General features: G+C 37.5%; 2 protein-coding genes across 2 annotated transcripts; one reads left to right on the top strand and one right to left on the bottom strand.

Moving 5' to 3' along the window:
* The first annotated feature begins 8,431 nt into the window (after window positions 1-8,431).
* LOC144628037 (perlucin-like protein) lies at window positions 8,432-10,038 on the top strand. Its single transcript, XM_078486091.1, has 2 exons — window positions 8,432-8,515; window positions 9,449-10,038. Exons 1-2 carry the CDS (start codon window positions 8,452-8,454, stop codon window positions 9,862-9,864), a joined length of 480 nt encoding a protein of 159 aa, XP_078342217.1. The 5' UTR covers window positions 8,432-8,451; the 3' UTR covers window positions 9,865-10,038.
* Window positions 10,039-19,355: 9,317 nt separating this feature from the next.
* LOC144667124 (perlucin-like protein) lies at window positions 19,356-23,263 on the bottom strand. The gene is made up of 5 exons (XM_078528512.1): window positions 23,248-23,263; window positions 23,084-23,162; window positions 22,122-22,298; window positions 21,153-21,224; window positions 19,356-20,042 (listed from the first exon to the last, which is right to left on the bottom strand). Exons 3-5 carry the CDS (start codon window positions 22,294-22,296, stop codon window positions 19,621-19,623), a joined length of 669 nt encoding a protein of 222 aa, XP_078384638.1. The 5' UTR covers window positions 22,297-22,298; window positions 23,084-23,162; window positions 23,248-23,263; the 3' UTR covers window positions 19,356-19,620.
* Window positions 23,264-27,601: the final 4,338 nt, after the last annotated feature.

The following is a 27,601-nucleotide window of genomic DNA, read 5'->3' as shown; positions in this document are numbered from 1 at the left end:
ACGGGTTTTAACAAGATTATAGATATGAAGATAATTGTGAGAGACTGACAATCCAAAACCATTTGTTTTAATATTCAAATTCGACCGTTGTTTTCACAGTCGTTTGGTGGTATCATAAACTTTTCAAAAAGCTTTTAGATATGAAGATATTTGTGAGTTGGTGACAATCAAACATAACTGTTTTAATATTCACAATCTGCTATTGACTTTGCACAGTTATTTCGTGTTATCACGAACTTGTCAACAAGCTTTTAGCTATGAAGATATTCTTAAGAGACTAAAAAACCAAACGTTACTGATTTAAAATTCACAATCTAAAGAAAATTTATTTTATTTTGGACATTTAATTTTCGCACACTTTTTATTTGATTTCGGACAAATTGTTTCTAAATTCACAATCTGCAATTGTTTTCACAGTTGTACCGTGTTATTACGAACTTGTTAACGAGCTTTTAGCAATGAAGATATTCTTGAGGAACTGACAATCAAACATAACTGTTTTAAGATTCACAATCTACAATTGTTTTCACAGTTGTTTCGTGTCATCGCGAACTTTTTAACAAGCTTTTAGCTACGAGGATATTATTGAGAGACTGACAATCAAACATAACTGTTTTAAAATTCACAATCTGCAACTGTTTACACTGTTGTTTCGTGTTATCACGAACTTGCAATTGTCAACAACCCTTTAGTTATGTTATCACAGTTGTTTTGTGGTGTCATAAACTTTTTACAAGCTTTTAGATTTAAGGATAATCTTGAAAGACAGATAATCGAACCTATTGTTTCGTGCCGCGTATGTCATAAACTTTTCAACAAGTGCTTTATAAAGAAAATCGTGCTATGAGATTTACGACCCGAAACATCCTGCATTCGCGTTTGACGAAACTGTTCTAACATTTCACAGTTGTTTAGTGTCATTACGTGTTTGTAAACAAGCTTTTAGTGATGAGGGTATTCTTGAGCCAGACTGACAATCAAACATAATTGAAAGGATTCGAATAAAGCACATTGGCCCAGCGGTCTTCGCTGTGAAAATAAGGTACGCTATTCGTAAACACTGTAAACTTTCAAGCGTCTGCTTCGATTAGCATACGAAAATGAATAAGACGGAATACACCAGAAAGTCGAGTAATATTTTAAAAGTTGGACAAAAATCGAGTACCAGAATAATTTAAATCCTATTGTGTTATTTCCTACCCTTAACAAAAGGTAAAGATGTAAGAATCATCCGTGATAATATAGTAAAAGTGATAACACCAATAACAATTTCTTATCAGAGTCTGAGAAAATGAAATTCAAAGTTCACAAGCTATAGGCAAAATCTCACTATAGCCATTTTGTAAAATCGTCTTTAAGCGACTCAGTGGAACTCGAAATTTGTTTGTTGTTTGGTGTTGTTAGAAAAGATTTCTTTTGATAAAATATTTGAAGCAGTAACATAAACGCTTGCAATAAGGTGTAAATAATTTTGGTACACAATTTTGTCCAATAACTAATCGAATTCCTTGCGGAGTCCATATTGACGGAATTCATCAGGAAATCGAGTAAAATTAATTTTATTGGACAAAAATCGAGTACCAGAATAATTAAAATCCTATTGCGTTATTTTCTACCCTTTTTAAAAGCTAAAGATGTAAATAGTTAGAGAGCTTAAGCAACGTCGACGACAACGTCTGGTGAAAAATGGATTTATATTTTACTTGAGAATCTCGCCATTTTCCGGACGTATTCTACTTATTTATCGCTTTAAGAACAATCTCCCGCTGAATATTCTAAGACAAATTTGGTCATTTTACGTTGTTTTTCTACAGAAAATGGCTATGAAGTGTACCAAGACTCAAAACGCACATGCAGAGTTATTATTCTCCTCATTAAAGACCCCCCATTAAACCTTTTTTGGTGACGTTTTCGTTGCCGTTGCCGTCGCAGTTTACTTAAGCTCTCTAAAATCCGTGATAATACTAACAACACTTTCTTATCAAAGTTCACAAGAACCATGTAAAAGGATAAATGAAAAATCTCACGTGTAGCTATTTTGTTAGCGATTCACTGAGTGGAATTCAGTGGAACTTCGAAATTTGTTTTCGATGTTTGGTGTTGTTAGTAATGATTTCTTTTGATAAGATAATTGAAACAGTAACACAGAAGATTGCAATAAGATGTAAATAATGTTGGTACATAATTGTGTCCAATAAATACTCGAAGTCCTGACGGGTTCCGTCTTACCTTATTATAGGAAATTAACGATACATGTTATTAACGCGAATTTCAAAAATTCGCGTTAATTTAATTCATGTAAACACTTTTGCTATAAGCATTTATCCAGAAGTTTAATTCGCGTTAATTTTGTTACGCGTAAATTTTGTTCGCGTTGTTAAAATGCCTCGTTATATTCCTATAATAAGGCAAATTCTTGTCTTAAAAGGTTCGTGTGGAAACAGGGCCGACTGTGAATCTTCAAAAAAGACATGTTTGATTGTCAGTCTCTCACATTTATCCTCAGAACTAAAAGGCATAGTCTAAAACCGGGACTGGACTCTGGACTGGACCCTGGACTATGGACTCTGGACTCTGGACTCTGGACTCTGGACTCTGGTCAATTTTTTTTAAAAATATCTTCATTAAATATTAAAAAAGTTAAATATTAATACAAAACCAGATTGATTATCAAATATCTTTAATTTTAATTTTATTTTTATTTTTTAAAAAATATTTTAATTTTTTTATCTTGAAAGCGTCTTTCAAAATATCATGATAGGGATGTTTTGATAGCGACTCTAGTGCAGTCATGTACAGGGAAGCGTGCGCGTTTTTGTGCCTGTTTACCATTTAACACGGCAATAATAAAGGAAAAAAATATTTATTATTTTTACCTAGTCGGTCTAGTTTAAAATCTTGTGAAAACTACTCTCGTCCATTCATGGACTACGCCCTGTCTGCTCTCAGAGATGCCAATCTGACCTCGTTACCAGTGATGGATAAAAAAAATTCTCCCAATCTCCACTGCAAATACAATATTTACTTTTTTCTCCGTTTTCTGGTTTAAAGGTTGTGATGACTCGTGTTTAAAACATGAAACCAGTACAATTTCCGGCCAAAAAAATTATAATTCACTACATTGCGCGGCCTCTAGCCTGGTGCTACGTCACCGACAAAGGAAAGCGTCTTTCAAAATATGATAAGAATGTTTTGATAACGACTCTTGTGCAATCATGTACCAGGAAGCGTCTGAGTTTCTGTGCCTTTTTACCATTAAACAAGACAATGACTAAGAAGTCGGTCTAGATAAAAATCTTGTGAAAACTACACTCAGTCTATTCATGGACTACGCCCTGTCTGCTCTCAGAGGTGCCAAACTTTTTAAAAAATATTTCGAATCTTTACTTTAAAAGACAATCTTTACTTACTTCCCCGAATTTTGGTTTAAAGTTTGTGTTATGTACCGTGTTTAAAACATGAAACCAGTGAAATTTTTGACCCAAATTTACTACATTACAAATTTACTACCGGGCCTCTAGCTTGGTGCTACGTCTTTCAAAATATGATAAGAATGTTTTGATAACGACTCTTGTGCAATCATGTACCAGGAAGCGTCTGAGTTTTTGTGTCTGTTTACCATTTGACTAAGTAGTCTGCCTCGATAAAAATCTTGTGAAAACTTCTCTGGTCCAATCATGGTCTGCGCCCTGTCTGCTCTCAGAGATGCTTATCTGTCCTCGTTACCCGTGATGGATAAAAAAAAATCGCCCAATCTCCACTTCAAATACAAACCTTACTTTTTCTCGATATTTTGGTTTAAAGGTTGTGATCGATTGTTTTTGAAACATGAAACAAGTAAAATTTCCGGCCAAAAAAGAATAATTCGCTACATTACCCGGCCTCTAGCTTGGTGCTACGTCACCGACAGAGGAAAGCGTTAGAAATATCATGATAAGGATGTTTTGATAACGACTTTCGTGCAATTATGTTCCAGGAAGCTTCTGAGTGTTTGTGCCTGTCTACCATTTAACAAGACAATGAATAAGTAGTCTGTCTTGATAAAAATCTTGTGAAAACTACTCTCGTCCAATCATGGTCTACGTCCTGTCTGCCTTTTGTTATACCATCGTGCTTTTAGGCCTTATAAAAGGAAAATAAATATCCTTCCAACAGTTTGTCAAGAAAGCGATTTATGCTGTTCGCATCGATCGATACGCTCAACATAAAACATGCGAAATGTTCGAATTTAGATGGCAGAGAAAATGGCGGAGGATGACTAGGATCCTTTAATGTCAATTGAAACATAATTAGTAGCCTGGATCAGTGCTACCGAATTACCTCTAATCGAAAAATGTAAAAAGTTTGTTGCCGTTGCGTACCGATAATGATGAACAGAAATGAAACACTATCAAATGATGTTTTTGGTTAATAATGAACAGTTGTTGTTTACCTTATGTATCACACAAGTGTTTTGTCTGTTGATGTTGTAAGGATGGTGTTTATGCCGTTACGTTAGAAAAGATTTGCAATCTTTTGCGCCAGGATTTTTAATTTTTTGATACATATTTAATTTTTTTCAAATGTTCTGTATAAAAGATGTGAGTAAAAATAAAGTTGTGTTATGTTAAGCGAAGTGAATACATCGAATGAATAGTGTGTCACAGTTTAAATAGCTATGAAACGGAGTAGAAAGTTGAGATTGTATTTAAAAAGTGGAAATTGAGAGAATTTTATTTGTTCATCACGGGTAACGAGAACAGATTGGCATCTCTAAGGGCAGACAGGAAGGAGACGGGGCAACTGAGGGGGCAAGAAAGACCAAGAGAAAATAAAATTACTAGTCAGCCCCCCAATTGGACGAGAGTACAGTAGAACCCCGGTAACTCGAACTCTGATAACTCGAACAACCCCTCTAACTCGAATAAACTTCCATTTCCCTTGGATTTGAACCCACCTTTCAGTCTTATTCAATCGACCCCAATAACTCGAAACCCCGCTAACTCGAACTGTTTTTTGTTTCTAGACCGACTACCGATTTTTTCTTAATTTTGCCGTGTTAAATGGTAAACAGGCACAAAAACTCGGACGCTTCCCTGTACATGACTGCACAAGAGTCGCTATCAAAACATCATTATCATGATATTTTGAAAGACGCTTTCAAAATAAAAAAAAAATCATAAAATAAAAGTAAAAATATTTGTTAATCAATCTGGTTTTATATTAATATTTAACTTTTTTTAATATTTAATGAAGATATTTTTTTTAAAAAAAAAATTGACCAGAGTCCAGAGTCCAGAGTCCATAGTCCAGAGTCCAGAGTCCAGAGTCCAGAGTCCAGAGTCCAGAGTCCAGTCCAGAGTCCAGTCCAGGTTTTAGACTATGCCGAACTAAAAGTTCAATAAGAAGTTTATGATACCACGAAACAACTGTGATAACAAAGCTAATAGCTTGTTGACAAGTTCATGATAACACGAAACAACAGTGAAAACAAGCGCTCGTGATGACTTGATTTAACAGCTGCTGTTTTGCGGAACTCTCCTAAAACATTAATCAATGCTCTCTCATATTCCGACAGATATTATTTACAATCAATATTTGGTGTGTAAACCAATCAGGTTGTAGAATGCATGTTCTTAAGCATTAGTGAGGAACCTCAGCTGAACAGTTTCTCGAGCTGTTGAGAAGTTCAGGCGAGACAAAAACCTTTCAGGTAAAGTTGCACAATTGCTAGCTAAGCTTCAAGTAGTTTGTTCCTCTCAAAATATTTAGATTCCTTCGCATGGTTATATGTTGTTGTTGATGTTGTTGGTCATTGAAACGAAACCTTTTCCTTTGTTTTGCTGAAAGTGTGAAATAACAATTGATTTTATTCTTGAATTTGATACAATTTGAAACCTTTTACTCGTAGGACAAACCCGATTTTGGTTCGTGAGAACACACTTTACTGCAAAAGTAAAAATCCCTTTTCTTTATGAAGTAGAACTATTATGTTTTCTTTTTAAAAGACAATGAATGAAAATAACCAAAATCAGGAAGTACGAAGACCATATCAAAAGACTTTACTGTACTGAAGCAAAGAAGTAGGTCTAGTAGCTACAGAAAATTGTATTCTTCAATCATTCTTAGAACTTGTTCGATTTTTGTCTTCTTCTTTAGAACGATCGCAATCGTAGCAGTTTTTTGCAAGTGCGATAAATCAGCTCAGTGTTACAAACTACTCGAGCGATGCTGGAAACACGGGCGTCTTTTAAGTGTATTAAACACTGAGGTTTAATTTTACAACTCCAAAATGCAAAATATATTGACCGTTTGACCAGTTTGATTCAGCCAATTGACATCCGCTCACCAGCTAACATCAGCTAAAATTAACATAATTTTCTGTCAACTCCGGGCTCCGGCTGTGCATTAAACGACATAAACACCGTACTGTGGATGCAATGCATTCTGCTTTATTTTTATATTTGTGAATATGATGATGTTGTCATGTATATTTATTACTTTGAGTTTTTGGCTGCAAAGACATCTCACGGAGTTTTTTGTGTTGAATAGAAGGGCTGTGGTTGGGATGCTGCCGTGTCAAGTATATGTCGCTCGATTTCTAAGAAAAATTATATTCCCCTGAGTGAACTATTTACTTAGTACTCTCGTGAAAATTCTGGGTGATCATGATTGAAATTCGACGAGACCTCTGTTGCAGTTTATGATGTAAATACTGGAAATAGTCACAGCTCACTGAGACAGAGTGCGTTTTCGACAGGATGCCTAAGCTAATTATGAAGTCCACTAGTCATAGATACCACAAAAATGTCATTACAACTTTAGACATTAGTCACTTATCAAACGTTCTTTGGCTTTACTTTCGGTGATTGCGTTGTTGTGTCAGGGCGTCATTTTGTCTTTGTAATTGTTTACCTCTCTAAGGAATTATATAAACACAAGTGGAGCGAGTTGAAGAACCTAGGTGGCCTGTGGCTGTTATGCGTTATCTGCATACAAGCTGTGTTCTCTCCTCCGCAGGTCTCTGTGTCTCTAGGAGAGAGGTGCCGAAAAGGGGATTTCCAATCACGAACCACGAGCTTATTTTCCTTCAAATCACAAATCACGTACATTTTTACACCATTTCACGAATCACGTATTTTAATCTACGTTATTGAAGAAAATGAGCTTTAACTGATTAGCTCAGTTGCCTAGAATTAACCTTCCAATGACCTAGTAGCAAGACTTATCTTTCGGCTGAGCTTACAGTGCGAACATAAATCGGCTCATAGTTAAAAGCCGGCCCTCTACTAACCAATAGTCGAGCCGAAAGAACGCGTCCTCCATACACGGTCAATCTTCGGCTTCATGATTCGAGTCGTTTGTCAATTTTTGTTTAGTACAGTAGAATGATTTATGAGTATGAAATTTTATTTTCGGTTTTCACGAACAATTTTTGTTGGAATCAGGAATCCAAACAGGGTCCTCAAAATAAGCAGATCACGCGTTATATTGGACTGGCAATTCACGAATCACGGCTAGCGCTAGATTTGAACTGTTTTCACGTATCATGCGCTTTGTTCTTTTGCTCTCATCAAGTCGGCACGCATCACACTCGAAAGTCGTGTTACGAAAAGTACTACACAGATCCGTCAAATCGAGAAGCATCTCTTTCGAAAGGTTTGTTCCATTGCGCAGTATAGCTAGAAGGTTTGTTCCCTGTTTGCTGTGAATTTTGCTCTTAAAATGCCAGACCACGTTTTAGCATACAGTATGTTGCACAGTTTCCGGCCTCTTTAGTTTGTAATCGCTATAACTTACTCAATGGTAGACTTTTGTTAAAGTCCTTCGGCTTAATATTGACCTCTCGCGACCTGTAGTCGCTCGTTCTCTCGCTAAACTTATGAGGTCGACTTGTGGCAAGTTAAGCTTAATAGAGATGTCCATCAGTTAGTTGCTACATGTATTTCAAACACTGCACTTTCCGAATGGAGCACTCATTATACCATGGCATTGCTAAAAAAGCGAAAAACTACATCTAGCAGAGCAAAGCAAACTTTATGGATTTAACAGCAATAAAATAAATCTTGCTTTGAAACTCTTGCGTGAAATTGCTTCCTGCATTGGACCCAAACATGACCAATCATTGCAAGGCATTTTTTAACTGTAGACACAGCACGTCGGAGGATATCTGAGAGCACTCTTCATTTATCTCTGTCCAGAATTTTAATGTGCCATCGTTTAATTTTATTCATGATTGCAGACAATACGATCGAGCTGTAACTGAATTTCGACTTTGTTGGCATAATTCTTTGTTTAATAACGATTTTCCCGTTTTCTTTAGAAACTCCCTAAAAAACGTGAAATCCAAGATGGCTGATTTAATAACGTCATATGACGTCATAACCATCAACGATTCATGTTATATCGTAAAGCAAGCTCAGGGCTATCTACTTAATATACTTTTGTTTTGTCAGAATTAACAAAACCAAGATGAAGATGCTTGCAGTTTTACCACTGTGTATTGTGGCTTTATGTTTCATGGGATGCGCATCAGGTAATAAATGGTCTGTCATTAATTAATTCCCAAATCTACCGTTCTTGATAAAGCCGCAGTGATAAAGCTACTATATTGTAAGAACTTCAGAGAAAGTCTTGAGAAAGTCAAAGCCTTAAAAAATTGTTGAGCTTTAGAGAATCTCCACCGAAATTATCAGATATGGTAGCAGCTTTCGCCTCGGTTTTTAAAAACACGACGCTTGCAACCGTTAACGGTATTAAATCAGGTGTTATAATTTAAACGATTTTCCCACACTCTTTTACAAAATTTCAATTTCCGGTGACTCAATATAAATCCCCTGACTTTTCCATGACCTTCAAGAATTTCATTTTCCCCTGACCATTCTAAGAACACAACGAAAATTCAACAATGCAGCTCGTACAAAGTCAACTTCAAATGATTGGTAAATGTATTCAAATGTTGATTTGCTTTTAAATCGTCTAGCTGATTTCTTGAAACTAGATTCAATAATTTGGAAATTTATGTTGTGTTGCTTTCCGTGAGCATCTGCAATAGTATAATGCATGTTTGTGTTCCTGCATGCAACATGCACATGCGAAAGTCGTTTGCTAGCTTCTAAAATAAAATAAAATTTGTACAACCTTGTAGTCGGATTGAAATTTGATACAAACTTAATACAAGTTGTTTTTATTGAGATGCGTGGGGATTTTAATTTTCAAGATTGTGGTATTACTTACCGGTATACTTCATTTGAACTTTTGTTTCTCTTTCCATCAGAAAGTATTTATCTACTTTTCAAATGAAGTTATTTTTCTATACATCCATATATTCTTGAAGGGTTGCGGCAGCACTCCACTTCTCATTGAGAACCTTTAGTATTCTCGTATATAGATGACATGAAACGATCATTGTGGGCATTTTATTATCCTTTATATATTTTTAACCAATGAACTTTTCAATTGTTTCCAGGTACCTGTCCGAGTGGCTGGTTGCAGTTTCAGGCATACTGTTACCGAGTGTATAGTTTCAGTCGGAATGGACCCTCTGCCAAACAGTACTGTCGTTCCATTGGCAACGGCGTACAACTAGTGAAGATCAACAGCGTTGAAGAAAACGAGTTCGTCCTGCAACTCGTGAGTGAGAGGGCTCCGTCACTGCATGGGGTTTGGATCGGACTGGTCTGGCACGTCAACACCCAGAAATGGGCCTGGAGTGATAACTCGGATCCAGTCTACACGAATTGGAAAACTGGTGAACCTAACGGAAACGCCAATGAGCCATGCGGACATATGATCCTCAACAGCAATTCGCCTGTCAATGGTTACTGGAATGATTTATCCTGTTTGAATCGAATGGGCTATGTCTGTAAGAAGTTGGCCTCCTAGTCACCACGCTTCAATAACGATCAAAGCCGCACTAGTCATGTTTGGTGTTGGGAAATTAACGACTGTTCATCGATGGTCCAGGCCATTTTAAAATGTAATGAAGAAGAAATAATTGTAAAAGAACTGAGGGGTGTAGAAAAAATAGCGGCTTGAAAATAAAAGAGTTATCGTGAATTCTTTCGTTGCTTCAGATTTGTTTTTTAAACACTATGCCCGCCGGGGTATTTACATTTTCATTCGAGGATTTGAAGTAAAAAAAATTCCTAAACAAAATTGAAAATAATTACTAAAAGTTATTAAATATTTTGTCACTGACCAGCGAAAGAGCCGCACTGGGCGATATTCCCCCGGTCTGATATATAATTAGCCTCGCACTACGTTTTTATTTAAATAGCGTTTTTATAAAGAGTCAGTGACAAACCATTTAATGTGAACATAATATTCAATTTTATCAAAGCAATGTACAGTATAGCATGCCTCTTACTTTCATTTGTGGCCCAAGCGCGAACTCATTAACATTTTTATGCACATTTGGTATGTGACGTTTTTGCGATCGAAATCCCAGTCGCCATGACATGTCTTTCAAGGTCTCGAACAGAAACGAAGAGGAAACCAGGTTTTATACAATACTACAAACAATTAAGTGTCAGTCCGGCTTAAAGCGGTCCTCTTGACTTCGCGCCAAAAAAAAGTTTCCTTTTATTTTTTGCCTGTGAAAAGGCTTTGGTCCATACATACAAAAAGGCAATAAATTATTTTCTAGTTCTTTATTTTCGCTTTGCTACAGGCCAAAATTGAATTTTGGCCGACATGGGGCCGCCAACGGTAGTCGAAGTGCTGAATTTCGACCATTTTGTGAAGCGCGCTATGTCCACAAAAATGCACTTGACGAAATATCCTTTAGCACAAACTCTAAGACATCTTTATTTAGTTCACTGACGAAACGAGGAAAATTTTTCGAAAATTCTAAACATGCCAGCGCTTCTAAAAGACACCATACTCTGAGGTCTTTATTCACACGTTAAAATTTAGGTTAATACGGGAGAATAAAACTCAAAAGTTTCAACATAAATTGGATTAAAAAAGCACATCAATGCAATCTTCTAACCTCAATAAACCGTTTTCTACTTTCAAACCGGTGGGTATCTCCTTGGATTGCACGCGAGAACAAATTAAAATCTGCCATAGTCAGTGTGTTTACATAGTTGTCGATCGTGCCGAAGCTGATTTGCATAACCTTGCACTCGACGAGAAAACTCCCTCAACCGTCCAAACTCGATTAAATAACTTTAGAATATAAGGAAATTGCTTCTTTTGATATTCCTATACCATACAGACCCAGCGCTGAGAAAGAAACTGTGTTGAAGATGACCAGAATACTCGCGGCGTGCGAGACTCCACAAAGTAAATATTGACGGTTACACTGGTCGCACTTGTCCCAATTAGGCTTTTGTACATTATGCTTTTGTTTCCCCACTAAAATGCTCCACCTTAATGCTCCATTTTTCCCACTAAAATGCTCGGTCTCCCCCCAAAAAAGTCACTAAAATGCTCGGATAATGCTCATTATTCCACCGGTTTTTCAAAATTAATTTCAAAGTTTTTAACATGGTGTAAACTGTTAGCACTTACAAAAACGTAGAATTGTTGTTAGTAACAACAACAACGTATACAAGTTCATAAATGCGGCCAAAAATCATAATCCTCGAAATCATCTACAAGGCTAAGTACAGAAAGTAGTTGACTATCTCGAGAAAGTTATTTGTAGTTGAATTTTGAGTTTTAGTCTTCATTTTCTCTGAAAAAATTAATTTCTTTTTTATTTTCTCGAATAATGCTCAATGCTTTTGCCTTACTAAAATGCTCGAAAAAATGCTAGCATAATGTACAAAAGCCTAGTCCCAATAATGTAAGTTCAATTCGCTCCTGTAGTATCTCTAGGGAAAGAAGAAGAGTCGAAATTCAGCCATTTAATAAATATAAAACGTGTTAAAACGACAAATTGAATTCTGACAACGGGAAATAACCAAATCGATCATGCAAAGACAACTTATAACTTTACGTCCAAAAACATCACTTACAGGTTGCTTACTGAGGAAGTGTAGTCGCCAGATACAATCAACAAGCTTCAATAGAACTGTTTTATGTGACAAAAAGGCACTAATTTCAATTCATTCTTGATGTGTTTCATTCCAACAGACCCAAAGAAGTTGCAAAATGCGACCCGAAGCTGCGTTTGTAAGTATTCAGTTTGATATCGTCACTTTATCTCATCTGTGAGAAAAATTGTATGACCTGCCAAATTTTTTTTCCAACAAGATAGGACTGAGGCAAATGAAAAAGGAACCGATTTATTTTTTCGAGATATCCATAATGGTTGTTCAACTCTTTTGAGTCTCTGTTTCTACTTGGAAGTGGTGTTATCTGTAGCGCTGCAGAATCATTGTATTTTTTAGAGCACATATTCTGAGCACCAGGACATACTTGCAAGGGAACTAGTTGATTTTTATCTTCATCTCTCGAACAGCTGTCAGCAGTTTCGTCAGCAACTTATAACTGCTGCACTCTTTCCGCACCAAGTCCCTTTGTGTGGAAGTACAAAGTGAGCGCACGTGGCCTTTAGCATTGCGACATTGAATTTCGATAACGTGTCAGAAGGATTAAGGAATACAAGAATACCGTTATAATGTCTACTTTTTTTAGTTACATAGCCGGCGGAGGGAGGGGGGCAGGGTGCCTGACTGAAGTCCCCCAAACAAAAACTTGGAAGGCTCATCCCCACCCCTTCCCCCCCCTTCCCATATTTCAGTGCCGAAGGTATCGATAGCACAGTATAAAATAGATCAGTATTCAGTCTCGTGAACTTTGTACAAATCGTTTTATCACGATCACGCTAGGCGGTGTATGACTTTCAACGAGACTCCTTTTCCCGAAAGCACTACAAGAAGAGATCCGCAATCTGCGAAAATTGTATTTTACAGAGCCTGTGGCATCGACGACTTCAGAGCGTGCACCTTATGTCTCTTATGCCTTCCCACTTTTAAAGATTTTCCCCAAAAAGCACCATGAAGCAGGATCGTCGGAACTGCCTAGTTATGTATTGTCACAAATAATTACAGACACACCGGACACTGTAAAAGAAATTTTGGGAAACTTGAGTACCACGGAGGGGGGAAGGAATTTCACTGTGCTTGGCTTGGAGTACGACGAGTCCCCCTCCCAGTCACGTTTCAAAACTAAAACATCATGTTTTGGCCACTAATGTATACCTGCTCGAGAGATGAAGACAAAAAATCAACTAGTTCATCCCTTGCAAGTGCGTCCTGGTGCTCAGAAACATAGTGATGGTAGATTTTTTTTTTCGGGTGGGGGGGGGGGGGTTACCCAGCCCTTTTCTCGTGTAGTAGAAATTCCCCATATTTTCTGAAGAATAAATAAGTACAGTTATAAAAAAATACAATGATGGCATGGTTTCATTATATGATCCCTTCTGAAGCGCTACTAATAAAACCACCTCCAAGTACAAAAGAGTTGAACAACCATTATGGGTTTCTCGTAAAAATAAATCTGTTCCTTTTTTCATTTGCCTCAGTCCTATCTTGTTGGAAAAAATATTTGGCAGGTCATACAATTTTTCTCACAGATGAGATAAAGTGACGATATCAAAATGAAAACTTACAAACGCAGGTTCGGGTCGCATTTTTCAGTTCCTTTCAACAGTAAAAACAGTTTAGCACACTCTGTCTCTTTTTCGGAACACTATTCATTTGTTTTATTTTCTGTTCTGTCATTTGCCGATTTACTCCCAAATGCCCGACCACAGAGGTAAATTACTCTGTTCATTTATTCTTTTCTCAAAAAAGAAACTCACCTCGCATCACACAGCTAATAAGAGGGTCTCAATGGGGTTAACCGTTAGCCGTAAAACGGCCAAAAATTTAGCCGTTAGGCGTCAAAATTGGACAATTTTAACCGTTAGCCGTAAAATATGTTAACCGTAAAAAATCGGTCAGTAATTATAAATAAACTGAACTAGTTCACCTTATCGTGCCAGAATGGCCCTGAGACCTAAAATATGTTTTTCAATAATGGAAATTAATTTTTAACTTTTTAAAACAATGAAAATTAACTGTTAACTTCTGTTAACCGTTATGGAAATAAATTAACCACTAGCCGTAAAAAAGCCAAAATTTTAACCGGTTAACCGTGAAAGCCACCACCCCATTGAGACCCTCTGATAAGAATACGTTACAATTTGCGTGACATTGCAAAATACTGTGACGCAACCGCACTACAAAAGTTTCTGTTTAACGGATCTCGAAGCACATAACTTGCATTGTGGCTCCAAATGAACGCTTGTGGAATGAAACACATTAAGTATGAATTGAAATTAGTGCCTTTTTGTCACATAAAACAGTTCTATTGAAGCTTGTTGATTGTATCTGGCGACTACACTTCCTCAGTAAGCAACCTGTAAGTGATGTTTTTGGACGTAAAGTTATAAGTTGTCTTTGCATGATCGATTTGGTTACTTCCCGTTGTCAGAATTCAATTTGTCGTTTTAACACGTTTTAAATTTATTAAATGGCTGAATTTCGACTCTTCTTCTTTCCCTAGAGATACTACAGGAGCGAATTAAACTTACATTGTTGGGACAAGTGCGACCAGTGTAACCGTCAATATTTACTTTGTGGAGTCTCGCACGCCGCGAGTATTCTGGTCATCTTCAACACAGTTTCTTTCTCAGCGCTGGGTCTGTATGGTATAGGAATATCAAAAGAAGCAATTTCCTTATATTCTAAAGTTATTTAATCGAGTTTGGACGGTTGAGGGAGTTTTCTCGTCGAGTGCAAGGTTATGCAAATCAGCTTCGGCACGAGCGACAACTATGTAAACACACTGATTATGGCAGATTTTAATTTGTTCTCGCGTGCAATCCAAGGAGATACCCACCGGTTTGAAAGTAGAAAACGGTTTATTGAGGTAAGAAGATTGCATTGATGTGCTTTTTTAATCCAATTTATGTTGAAACTTTTGAGTTTTATTCTCTCGTATTTACCTAAATCTTAACGTGTGAATAAAGACCTCAGAGTATGGTGTCTTTTAGAAGCGCTGGCATGCTTAGAATTTTCGAAATATTTTCCTCGTTTCGTCAGTGAACTAAATAAAGATGTCTTAGAGTTTGTGCTAAAGGATATTCCGTCAAGTGCATTTTTGTGGACATAGCGCGCTTCACAAAATGGTCGAAATTTAGCCCTTCGACTACCGTTGGCGGCCCCATGTCGGCCAAAATTCAATTTTGGCCTGTAGCAAAGCGAAAATAAAGAACTAGAAAATAATTTATTGCCTTTTTGTATGTATGGACCAAAGCCTTTTCACAGGCAAAAAATAAAAGGAAACTTTTTTTTGGCGCGAAGTCAAGAGGACCGCTTTAAGCCGGACTGACACTTAAGACTGCTTGCAGTCTGTCTGTTTGTTTCGAAAACCGGAAGCGCGTACGCTACTACAATAGAACCCAACAAGCGATTAGGAGTATTTTCGCGTCTCGCCCCAACCCTTTCTCGTCCAATTCGCCTTTTCTGTTTTCTGCGTTCGTATTCGCAGAGGAAAAACGCTCGTCGGACCCTAAGAGAAAAGACCCAGAAAAGACCCAGTGACCAGTGCAAGTAGCAGTCAAAAACAATTTTGTGCAAAAAAAGGAAAAGAACTGCGCGAAGACGCCGAAAAAAAAAATCTGTTGACGTTTGCGCGTTGCTATGCATTGCTTGAAAAGCACTCACACTGTTACAGAAAGACTGGGGGGCATGCTATCGAGTGCTCTGCATCTCTCCACAACAGAGACTTAAGATAAGAAAAGATAATATAAAGCGTGAGAAGATTTAGCAGTGTACAATGTAAAACGCGCCGTGACGCTCCCGTGTGTTGACTCCAGATCTTTCCTTTTTTGACCTCCTGTTTTCCCTTGAGAGCTTCTACGGAGCGTGAAAAACAGTTCTGCTTGCCGTTAACGTCACTCTTGACGTACTTTGCAAAAAAGGCTTGAATTATTTCTTAATGTTCAAGTGAAAAACACCAACTAGTTTTCTCGACGAATGCAGCGCAGTAAGAATTAGTGTTTCAATCACTCCTCTCTAAACAGTCTTTTGTTTCTAAACTGATTTTAAAAGGCTGCACAAGCGTTATCCTCAGCTGATTAAAATAACGGTTTTGTACAGAGATATAATCATTACTGATTACCAAGCTACTTTAAGGGACTGTTTAGATGATCCCGGAAGGAATGACTTTCATTCGTTCGTCCCGGAATGAAGTTTGTTCTGCATTTACATGACAGAGTCGATCGGCTCAACCTAAGGCGTTTTCACTTGCGTGGCTTTCGCGCGAGATCAGAAACAAAGATGGCGCAGGTTTTGCGCGAACATGTTATTGTGTCCATTATTAGCCACATTTGCAATTTTAACAATTTTAACGAGCAATTTGACCGTAAGGCTGCTTCTTTGGGCCAAACAGGAAATACTATTTCGTTTTTTCGCTCTTAGTTCAACTGTGGCCTCCGTATGCAGTTTCATGAGGTGCGGTTTTATCTCGGAATGAAATTCGTTTTGTTTTTACATGATACCAAAATAAAATGTCATTCCAGAACAAAAATTTCATTCCGGAATGAAAACCGGAATGAACTCATTCCGGAATGACTTGACTTTCGTCTCGGTATCATGTAAACAGATACAGAGAAATATATGGGGATGGAATGAACTCGTTCCGGAATGAAAGGTTTACAGAATCATGTAAACAGGCTTCAAGTCATAATTTGCAAGATTTTGCAACACTCACAACCACATTACAAAGCAGTGTAATAGGCTATTTTTTTGGGTTATATGAATACTTCAAGGGAACGTCCACTCTGACAACAAGTTGAAGTTGAATTATTTTACTAAATGCCTAAATTCCAAATTTCACAAGACAAGCGAGACATAAAGTATTAAAAGCAAAAAAAGTGGTTAAGATTATCTCTTTTAAATTTCCTGCGTGCCGCCAGTTTGGATAATATGACGTGTATTACCGTTACTGACTTCTTCCTCTTCAAACATACTCAAGAGTACTGTCTGCACCGACAACAGCCATTCGTAAAATCTTTGTGTCCGACGCCATTTTGAATCGGAATCCCACCCAAACTCGGGAAATACGTCATGTTGGCCATAATCAAGTGTTTTAGCTCACATTTGCGGGGCATTGGGTAATTCCCTCCAAATTTCATAGCGTTCGCATGTAACGTCATCAGGCCATCTCCCTTTTTTTCGCCGTTTACTATCGGATGCGTTCCCTAAATTTGGGTTAGTCAGTCGGATTTAAAAAAAAATCCTGAAAAAAGGTCAAAAAACGGGGGCAATCTACTGGAATACGAGGCCCGGTTCCCAAGCATCATTGTCGTGGAGGCTGGAAACAAAAAAACGGGGTTACAAAATCAACCTGGTGGCAATGGGGATGAAAAAAAAAACAATTCGATGTCGTGGTTAAAATAAGCTGAGAAAAGCGTAATAAAGATGAACCACCAACGTTTCTTTGCGATCTGCCAGCATCCATGAGTCTTTTTTTAAAAAAAAAAAGAACGCTAAAGATATGGATCGGTCGGACGACGGTAAACGTAGAAAAAAGGAGCTAAACGGGGACGGCCTCAGTCTTCAGCGACTGATATTTAAAGGGCCGGACAGTCTACACCATTGTCTGAGCTGTAATTTAACAGGGGGTAGATCTCTAGCTTATTTTAACGCAAATTCTTGAAGTTATAATATAACCCTCAAAGATAGCCTATTACTCTGCTTTGTAGTGTGGTTGTAAATGTTGCAAAATCTTGCAAATTTTGCCTTAAAGTAGCTTCGAAATCAGTAATGATTATATATCTGTACAAAACCGTTATTTCAGTCAGAGGATAACGCTTGTGCGTCCTTTTTTTAATCAGTTGAGAAACAAAAGACTGTTTAGAGAGGAGTGATTGAAACACTAATTCTTACTGCCCTGCATTCGCCGAGAAAACTAGTTGGTGTTTTTCACTTGAAGATTGAAAAAAATTTCAAGCTTGTTTTAGAAGAACGTCTATAGGACGAGCCTGCCAGCCAATGAAATAACAGGAACAGTGACAATAATAGCAAGCAGAACAAATTTTCACGGATACCTGATCTCTCTCCTCCTTAGAAGCTCTCAAGGGAAGACAGGAGGTCAAAAAAGGAAAGGTCTGGAGTCAACACACGGGAGCGTCCACCGCGCGTTTTATATCGTACACTGCTCATTCTTCCCAAGCTTCATCTTAAAAACTTTCTTGTAAAGTTTGTAAGGGAGCGTTAAAGAAGAAGTCTGTGTTGCGGAGAAATGCAGAGCACTCGATAGAATGTCCCCCAGTCGTGCTTCATGTAACAGTGTGAGCGCTTTTCAAGCAATGCATATATAGCAACGCGCAAACGTCAACAGGTTTCTTTCGGCGTCTTAGCGCAGTTCTTTTCCTTCTTTCTTTCACAAACAGATAGACTGCAAGCACTCTTAATTGTTTTCAGTATTGTATAAAACCTGGTTTGCTCTCGGTTTCTGTTCGAGAACTATTTTCCACTTAAAACCACTTAATGACGGCTGTTTTTTTTCGCAAAAACTTCACATACCAAATGGCCCTTTTCACACTAGAGACGGACAAATCGTCTAGACGGACAAATCGTTTAAGTGTGAAAACGGGACGAACACGATTTTGGACGTACAAGTCGTCTGAATTTGTCCGTCGATTTGGCCGTCTAGGAAGACGATTTTTCGAGGACGACTTGGTCGTCTAGGTGGACAAGTCGTCTAAAAGCCGTTTTAATTTCACACTAGACGAAGAAATAATCAGACGACTTGTCCGTCTAGAAAATTTGTCCGTCTTCTAGTGTGAAAACGGCCAATATGCACAAAAATTGCAAATGCGTTCGCGCTTGGGCAATAAATAAAAGTAAGAGGTATGCTTTGCTGTATATTGCTTTGATATTATTATAAATCAAACCGGGTATATATCGCTCAATGCAACCTTTTCGTTCGGTCAGTGACAAAATATTAAATATCTTTTTTAATTAGTAATTCTTATTAATCATGTTTAGGAATTTTTTTACTTTAAATCCTCGAAAGTAAATGTAAATACCCCGGCGAGCATAGCGTTCAAAAACAAATCTGAAGCAACAAAGAATTTACGATAGCTCTTTTTTATTTTCAAGCCGCTATTTCTTCTACTCCCCTCGGTTCTTTTACAATTATTTGTTCTTCATTACATTTTAAAGGGGCATTGTAATGGATTTTAACAGATTTTTGAACAGCCAAAATATATATTCGTGATGTTGGAAATCTGAAAATAATGGTCCATTTTTTATTAACAATTGCTATATTAGATCACTGAAAACCTTAACAAGTGTCTTTGGCTCCAGATGGCTAGGATGGAAATGGATTGCAACTTGAAAAACTAAGGCTAAACGTTTTAAGTTTAATCTACGCGTCTTCCTAAAATGCACATTTATAGCCGGAGATTGATTTCTATCCGCAAATTAAGGTTACATCTTCCTTTAGATGTTCAAAGATGTTTTTCAGGGGTTAAGTTGTCTACCACTAATTTCAGAACAGTTTTGACCAAAAATCAGTGAAATCCCTTTGACGTAGCTCCTTTAAAATGGCCTGGACCATACATGAATAGGCGTAAATTTCCTAGCACCAAACATGACTAGTGCGGCTTTGATCGTTGTTGAAGCGTGGTGACTAGGATGCCAACTTCTTACAAACAAGGCCGTTAGACTCAGTACAGGGTAAATCATTCCAGTAACCATTAATATTTTGATTAGATGCGTTAGTGTACATCTCTCCACATGGCTCATTGGCATTTCCATTAGGTTCACCTGCATTCCAATTGGTATAGACTGGTTGCGAGTTATCGACACTCCAGGCCCAACTCTGGGTGTTGTAGCCCCAGTGCAGTCCGATATAAACCTTTACCATTGACGGAGCTTTGTCTCTCACGAGTTGCAGGACGAACTTGTTTTCTTCATCGTTGTTGATCTTCACTAGGTCTACTCCGTTGCCGAGGGAACGGCAGTACTGTTTAGCAGTATCCCACTGCTGACTGTTACTATTCACAAGGTAACAGTATTCTTTAAACTGCGACCAGCCACTCGGACAGGTACCTGGAAACGATTGAAAAGTCTATTGATTAAAATTATATAAAGCATAATGAGATGCCTACGACGATCGCTTCATGACATCCAATTTTGAAAACAGGAAATACTGCATCCCATTGGCGATGCTTTCCTCCTTCTCTTCTTCCTCCTCCTAGAATTGTGGAGGAGGAGGAGGACAGCAATAGAATTGTGAAGGAGGAGGAGGAGGAAAACAATAGAATTGTGGAGGCGGTGGGCCGATGTTAGAACGATGCAGGGCTGATGTAAGGTAGAATTGTGGAGAAAGAGGAGGAAAACCATAAAATTGTGGTGGCGGTGGTGGTTGTGAAAGAGGAAGAGATAGCATTTTACAAACTTAAGCGTATTGCGTATAAAACCATTGTTCGAAAACAATAATGACGGCTATAGATTATTTATGCGAAAAAGAGCTTGCATAACCACACACTTAATGGTCTGGATTTTGAATAAAATGAAAAAAATGCACAAACCCTAAACCGCTACTGTGATCCCAAAATAAAACGAAGCCTGTCAAACTGGTTATACTAGCCAAGGTAAAAATAGAACATGAGAAACCGGCAAACCGGTTATAGCAAGAAAGGTAAAAATAGACCATCCACAATTTATTTAAATCCACCGCATTTTTTTTCATGAGACTATGACATCACGCCAGTTAATGTTTTCCGCCCCTTGTTAATGAGAATCTGCCCCCAAAACGAGGCCTAAAACATCCCTATTATACTACTGACACATGGGAACGGTGCTTATAACTTCGGTAATTTGATTGAATTTATAAGCTAAATCTCGCTAGATTTGCAGTCTGTTTATCACGGCTTCCAGAGTGGTGGCCCATAGGTGCCATGCTCTTTTTATTTTTATCTCGCGATAAATCTGCTGTGTTTTATTTAGTTATCTCGAGGTAAGGATATTTTTCTACCTCGAGATAAATTTTTTATCTCGAAATAATTTCCTATCCCGAGATAATTTTTTATCTCAAGATAATGCAAATAATGTTGGAGTTGTTGCTTGTTTTTCTACTTTATCTGGTAATTCTCAAAAATCGTAGTACACTGTGAGCGATTGCGACATAAAGTATTAAAATAAGTTGTGTCAGCTTACTTGGTTTGTTGGTTTCTTTCTCTTCTTGCAACTCATTGATCTTGTTATTCAGTTCTTTTATCTTTGAGCAGGCTGGAATAAAGTATATATTACTGTTATACTATTTTATTATATCTATTTTATTGTGTTCGCAATATTCTAAACTTAGTAGTAACGATTATAATTATAATCATCATCATCATCATCATCATCATCATCAAAGTCATTATTATTGTTATCATGGGTAGTAGAAGAGAAGAGTTTCTTCTACTGTTCCCCGTAAGTACAATGGGGTTTGAGGTATTTTTGGAATTGTGAAAAGAGGATTTACTCTATTATGCTGAAACTTTCAGTAGCTGTTCATTCATCTCTTGCAAAAATTTTGATATATTAACCATGTGTCTATGATGTTTGACGTTGCCATGGCAACGTTATAATTACAAGCAGGTCTGGCCAAAAATCGTCATTTTTGACATTTTCTTTATTTTTTCCAGTATTTTAAAACAAAATTGTACGATTTGCTTAAATAACCTTGGGGAGGGGTCCCCCCCCTTTTACCACCGTGGGGGTATGAATTTGCTTGTACGTCTAAGTGTTACTACTGCACGTCAAAGGTAAGGTCGCAAGTGGCAAACATCAGGCTACAACTAGAGACTTTACCCTTTACTGTATGTACATGTGACAAATAATGGGATATTACATGAAAAAAAAAATATTCGCAACGCGTACATGTGTCTAGTGCTGGGTAATCGAAGGTCACGGTAGTGCATTAACTACGCAAAACGCACGTGTACATTTAAATCAATTAAAATTCGTCTTCTCCATAAGCGCGTGCTTTCACTATCACAAGAAAGCAAAGTCAATGTTCATTTTATTTTTGTGCATGTACAGACAAATTTGGGCAGACTTATCATTTCTTTGTGAAAAAAGTATGACTAAAAGAACGTATGTCAGGGCTGACTTAAGACTGAGCTAACTGTGTATACTCACCATTGCATTCTTCCAGTGCTTTTATCTTTTCTTTCAGTTCTACCACGGTGGTTTCCAATATTTTTGTCCTTTGTTTCAGCCGTTCTCCATGCTTGGCCAGGACGGGGTTGAATTCTTCCATCAAAATGAACAACAGCAGAGAAGTCACAAAAGCAATCTTCAGATGAGTCGACATTTCTGTTAAAAAAGAAAAAGAAACCTTATTATAAAGTGAAACGCTGTTTTCTACTTGACGAGAATGTATCACATGACGCGCCTTCAAAGAAACAATAGCTTGAACTTTGGCACGTGATCAAGTTGTGCGACTTGAAATGGTAAAAAAAAATCAGAGTAAAAAGTGAAAACCATAAACGATACGACCGTATAGTTACCGGAAGACTAAATTAGTGTGCGCATAAGTAATATTTACAAATTCAGTGTTCAATTCAAAAAATAAATGGGAAAAAAATATCAGTTAATGCAGAGAAAAGCCAAGAAAATAATATACCAAGGACAAAACAGTCGCAAATAATACACGCCCACAAAAAGAATTCTGGAAGGTCGGATATTTTCAGGTTGTGTGCTTTTTATGCGTTTTGATTTTTTTAGGAAATGGTGAAAAAATCAACTACACCGTTTTTCGCTTCCTGAAAAACTGCACTTTAACATTCCTCCTACAAATAAGACAACGGAGCCTTCATAAGTTTACAAAATTTGAATTAGAAAGCCGGGTTTTGTGGCATCTTTTTTAGTTTTGGCAATTTGCTGTTGGATACAGTCCGGCTTAAATTCCTTGTACTAACGGAATAACGGGTATCGATTTTCAAGTCCACTAACTTAATTATACATAAAAAAGAAAAAAAAAACAGCTCAAGTTGAAAATACCAACAAATTTATCACAATGTTTTATGAACTCAACAGGTAAGCTCACGTTTAGATATCCTGTAGAATGTCAGACGATTAAAGTTCTGCTTCACACTCACCCGAGATGCTGCTCTGATTTTCAACTCAGTGTAAAGTCGGTAAAAGGAAGTAATGCTTTAGTTTCAAAATGTTCCAAACCTGCAAAGAATGAACACACAAACGATTAGCTAGAAAACGTGTATATTGGAACAAGATAAAGATAAAAAAATGCACGAGAACATACTTCGCCGCTGGTTGCTTAAACACCAAGTATAATTCTGGCTACGAGCACGGGCAATTGAAAGAATCGTGGCAAGGGGAAAGCTGACAGGAAGTTTTTCTATTGGTTGCTTATGACCTCATGAGTTGTACTATTGGTTGCTCTGAAGTGGTTAGTTGCGACTTGTGCTAATCGAACAAATCATCTCCTAGGAATTTAGTCGACGAGTAAAAAATGTGATCTTTGCGCGAAGGGAAGACGGTTTGTTTTGTGCTGTGAAGATCCAAGTCTGATACAAGACTCGAAAGTAAACCCTGGCGCAAATAAGTATGAACTATTTAAAATTAAGTCAACCAAAGAGATACTGAAACCTCATACGTGGATATCACTTAGTTATTATTTGATTTTATATTTCAATTATTGCGTGCGGCTATAAAAAGGTGATACGTTGTTCGGGCCTGATGGTTGCCGAGCATTTATTTTCTTCTTAAAACGCTGATGCACGTCCTCGGAAGGTTACGTTGCTTGGATATACTCTAGCTATTATACATAATTCTGCTCAGATATGATCGATTCCATGGAAATTCTGCTCAGCATAAGCTGTTTTGCAGGCAATACTGCTCAAATGTAGCTATTCATGCAGTGGCGGATCCAGACGTTCAACTAAGAAGAGGCCCCATTTTGTTTAGCGGGCGGGGGAGTCATCAAAAAGTGTTTTCTGCCAAAAGGTATAGAGAGGCCCCGGGCCCTTCCCCTAGATCCTCCACTTCTATTCTGCTATTTGTTTTGCAGGCGTTACTGCTCAGAAAAAACTTTTCTGCTCTCAATTTAGCTCAAATTGGTCTTAGTTCTGCTTTCAACTCGGAGCAGAAATATTTGTTCTGTAAATTCTGCTCAGATCATGTATGATCTTATTTTCTGTAAATTCTGCTCAGATCATGTATGATCTTATTTTCTGTCAATTCTGCTCAGATCATGTATGATCTTTTTTCTGTAAATTCTGCTCAGATCATATATGATCTTATTTTCTGTCAATTCTGCTCAGACCATGTATGATCTTATTTTCTGTCAATTCTGCTCAGATCATGTATGATCTTATTTTCTGTCAATTCTGCTCAGATCATGTATGATCTTATTTTCTGTCAATTCTGCTCAGATCATGTATGATCTTATTTTCTGTAAATTCTGCTCAGATCTTGTATGATCTTATTTCTGTAAATTCTGCTCAGATCATGTATAATCTTATTTTCTGTAAATTCTGCTCAGATCATGTATGATCTTATTTTCTGTAAATTCTGCTCAGGTCATGTATGATCTTATTTTCTGTCAATTCTGCTCAGATCATGTATGATCTTATTTTCTGTCAATTCTGCTCAGATCATGTATGATCTTATTTTCTGTCAATTCTGCTCAGATCATGTATGATCTTATTTTCTGTCAATTCTGCTCAGATCATGTATGATCTTATTTTCTGTCAATTCTGCTCAGATCATGTATGATCTTATTTTCTGTAAATTCTGCTCAGATCATGTATGATCTTATTTTCTGTCAATTCTGCTCAGATCATGTATGATCTTATTTTCTGTCAATTCTGCTCAGATCATGTATGATCTTATTTTCTGTAAATTCTGCTCAGATCTTGTATGATCTTATTTCTGTCAATTCTGCTCAGATCATGTATGATCTTATTTTCTGTAAATTCTGCTCAGATCATGTATGATCTTATTTTCTGTAAATTCTGCTCAGATCATGTATGATCTTATTTTCTGTAAATTCTGCTCAGATCATGTATGATCTTATTTTCTGTCAATTCTGCTCAGATCATGTATGATCTTATTTTCTGTAAATTCTGCTCAGATCATGTATGATCTTATTTTCTGTCAATTCTGCTCAGATCATGTATGATCTTATTTTCTGTCAATTCTGCTCAGATCATGTAACCGTCACGTACAAAAATGTTGGTTTCAGGTCAGGATTTGAATAAAGATGTTAGTATTTATGTTGCCACTTTCAACAAATAGGCAGGGCCGTAACTTACATGCCTCGTCTAGAGTTTTACCCAAAATTTAAAACATAATACTTACTGTTGGGAAAATAATCCATAGATGAACAAGATTGATTTTTCTAAAAAAAAAATTATGGAGGGCATGCCCCAGAATCCCCTAGCAAGATTTTGCCTTGTCAATGGCAAAGGTCTAGTTACGGCCCTGATAGGAAAAATAAAATTCGTTTTTAACCAAATTTCAGCCTTAGGCACGTTCTTCTAAGGATGTTTTTAAATTTTGGTCTTTTTTCAGCCTCAACTTTCTTATAAAAAAGGTTCTTTAATCTTATACAAAATAAAAGAGTGTATGATCTGTTTTGCTGAAAATTCTGTTCATGGTCAGAACTTGTTTGATATATATTCTGACGTATATTTCCTTCCCATGATAAGCCCCTCCGAAGATACTCTTTCCTAAAGCACGGAAATTTTTATAACACTAAAAAACAGGGTTTGTTATTGGAATCGAGTTTACGGTATCCTTAGTTCCATGGAGGGGACTGGGCGTCATGGCGTAAACACGTTGCCTTCGGCGCTCCCAATAATATAAAGTATTTATTGTTTGCTTTTTGAACACCGAATGTCCGAAATAAAGCGGAAAAGTAGGAACAAGAGTCACTCAAGTGCTTCTGAAAGCCCAGAGATAAAAAAAAGCAAAGGAAATGTTGTCTGGCGAACAATCTTCGAGCGACGATGTTGATAGCCAGTCAAAGCGACTTACTGTTAACATTGGCAAAATGCTGGAGAGGCTGGAGAAACTTGACGAAAAGCTGGAAGAAGTTAATACTAAAGGCTCAAACATTGAAGTGGCTTTTAAGATGCAGTCCGACATTCGTAAGCTCAAAGAGAGACAGAAGCTAAGAAAGAACATGAAAGAGTTAACGCAATCCGCGAAAGCAGCATTGAAGCGGTGATTCTGACTATCGCTGAATCTGACGTCTTTAATTGACGCTACCAAACTTTTAAGTTTTAACTTAAAAGACTTAGGAAGAAAATAAAGAGCTTCACAAGAAATAACTCTACCAAGAACCTTAGTCTCGACGAAGAAATATGAAGTTTCTTAATATTCCAGAGGAGTAGTTCAATGCGGCTGCCGATGCGAAGAGTACACTACGATTTCCTGGAACAGAACCCAGGAGATGGACGACCCAAGAGGGAATTTAGAGATCCAGCGGGTGCATTGTAGAGGAAGATCAAAAGATGGAAAGCCAAGACCAATCCTGGCGCGCCTCCTGAGATATCAAGATAAAACCACTATTATGAAGTTAGGATGGAAGCTGCGAGACACCGCTTTTAACATGTTCGAAGAACTCCCACAACAACTGGTCACTAACAGAAAGAAGCTTTATTCATATGCCGCTCTACAAAGATGCTAAGAAGAGGGGGAAACCCGCGTTTTTTTAAAAAATCAGAACCAGATAAACTTTATGTTGAAGGTAAACTAGTACTCTTACCACAGTTTTCGGATTTTTCAAAATGCAAATTTTCTTAAACTTCACTTGTTGCTGAGGTGCATTTTGCATATTTAATTCATATCCTTTATAATTAGGTGCTAAAGCGCCGGGGCCTTTTACTTTATCTTTTGTTTACACCTTATAAAGAAATTGAAAGTCTAATCCCCAGGCCATACGGTAACTCTGGGCCATCATATAAAGTGTTTTGTTTTGTTTTATTCTACTTCCCCTTTTTGTTTATGCCACCTTTTCGTTTTGTCATTTCGTGTGTGGTTATTTCGCAATAAACGATCACTCAGTGACTTCTTGCGGCTTTAATAGTTGTTTAATTAATTTGGCTTGATATCAAGGGTAGTCTCTTGACAGCGAGGCCCTGTCTTGGTCTGTAGTTGGCTTAATGTGGGCGTGACTTGAAAGGTTCATCGCCAACATTTTGAGGCCTTTCAGATGGTCTGCAGCCGGGGTCAACCTGAGTGCAGCCTTTTCGGCGTGGACGTGGGCCAGAATGACCTCATGGGCTTTCAGTTGGTCTATAAGCTGCTTCGGTCTTGGTAGAAGGTTTATCGCTGACGTTATGGACTCGAGTTTCGTAAGGGCTGTCCTGTTCATCTTGTGTCCAAACGAGTCAACCAAGGCTGCAACCAATTTTTCTGGTGTAAAAAATTAAGCAGAATTAAAGACGATGACGATCACTTCAAGTCAAACATGTAGTATTTAGTTCAGTTGTGGTCGATATTTACATGTCATTTCGTCAAGCAAGTAAAGTAGAAAAAGCTATTTAATTTTTTTTAACAAAAGGAGAAGCATTCCGTCGCATGGAAAGCCACCGTGAGTTAAGGAGGCTCGATGTAGTTTTTTTTAGCCGAAGGGTGGTTGTTTTGAA

This window comes from Oculina patagonica, chromosome 10, assembly GCF_052425735.1.
Source record: "Oculina patagonica isolate OP01 chromosome 10, crgOcupat, whole genome shotgun sequence".
NCBI classification, from domain to species: domain Eukaryota; kingdom Metazoa; phylum Cnidaria; class Anthozoa; order Scleractinia; family Oculinidae; genus Oculina; species Oculina patagonica.
The sequence above is the reverse complement of the archived record's forward strand: the minus strand, read 5'-3'. Positions and strand labels throughout refer to the sequence as shown.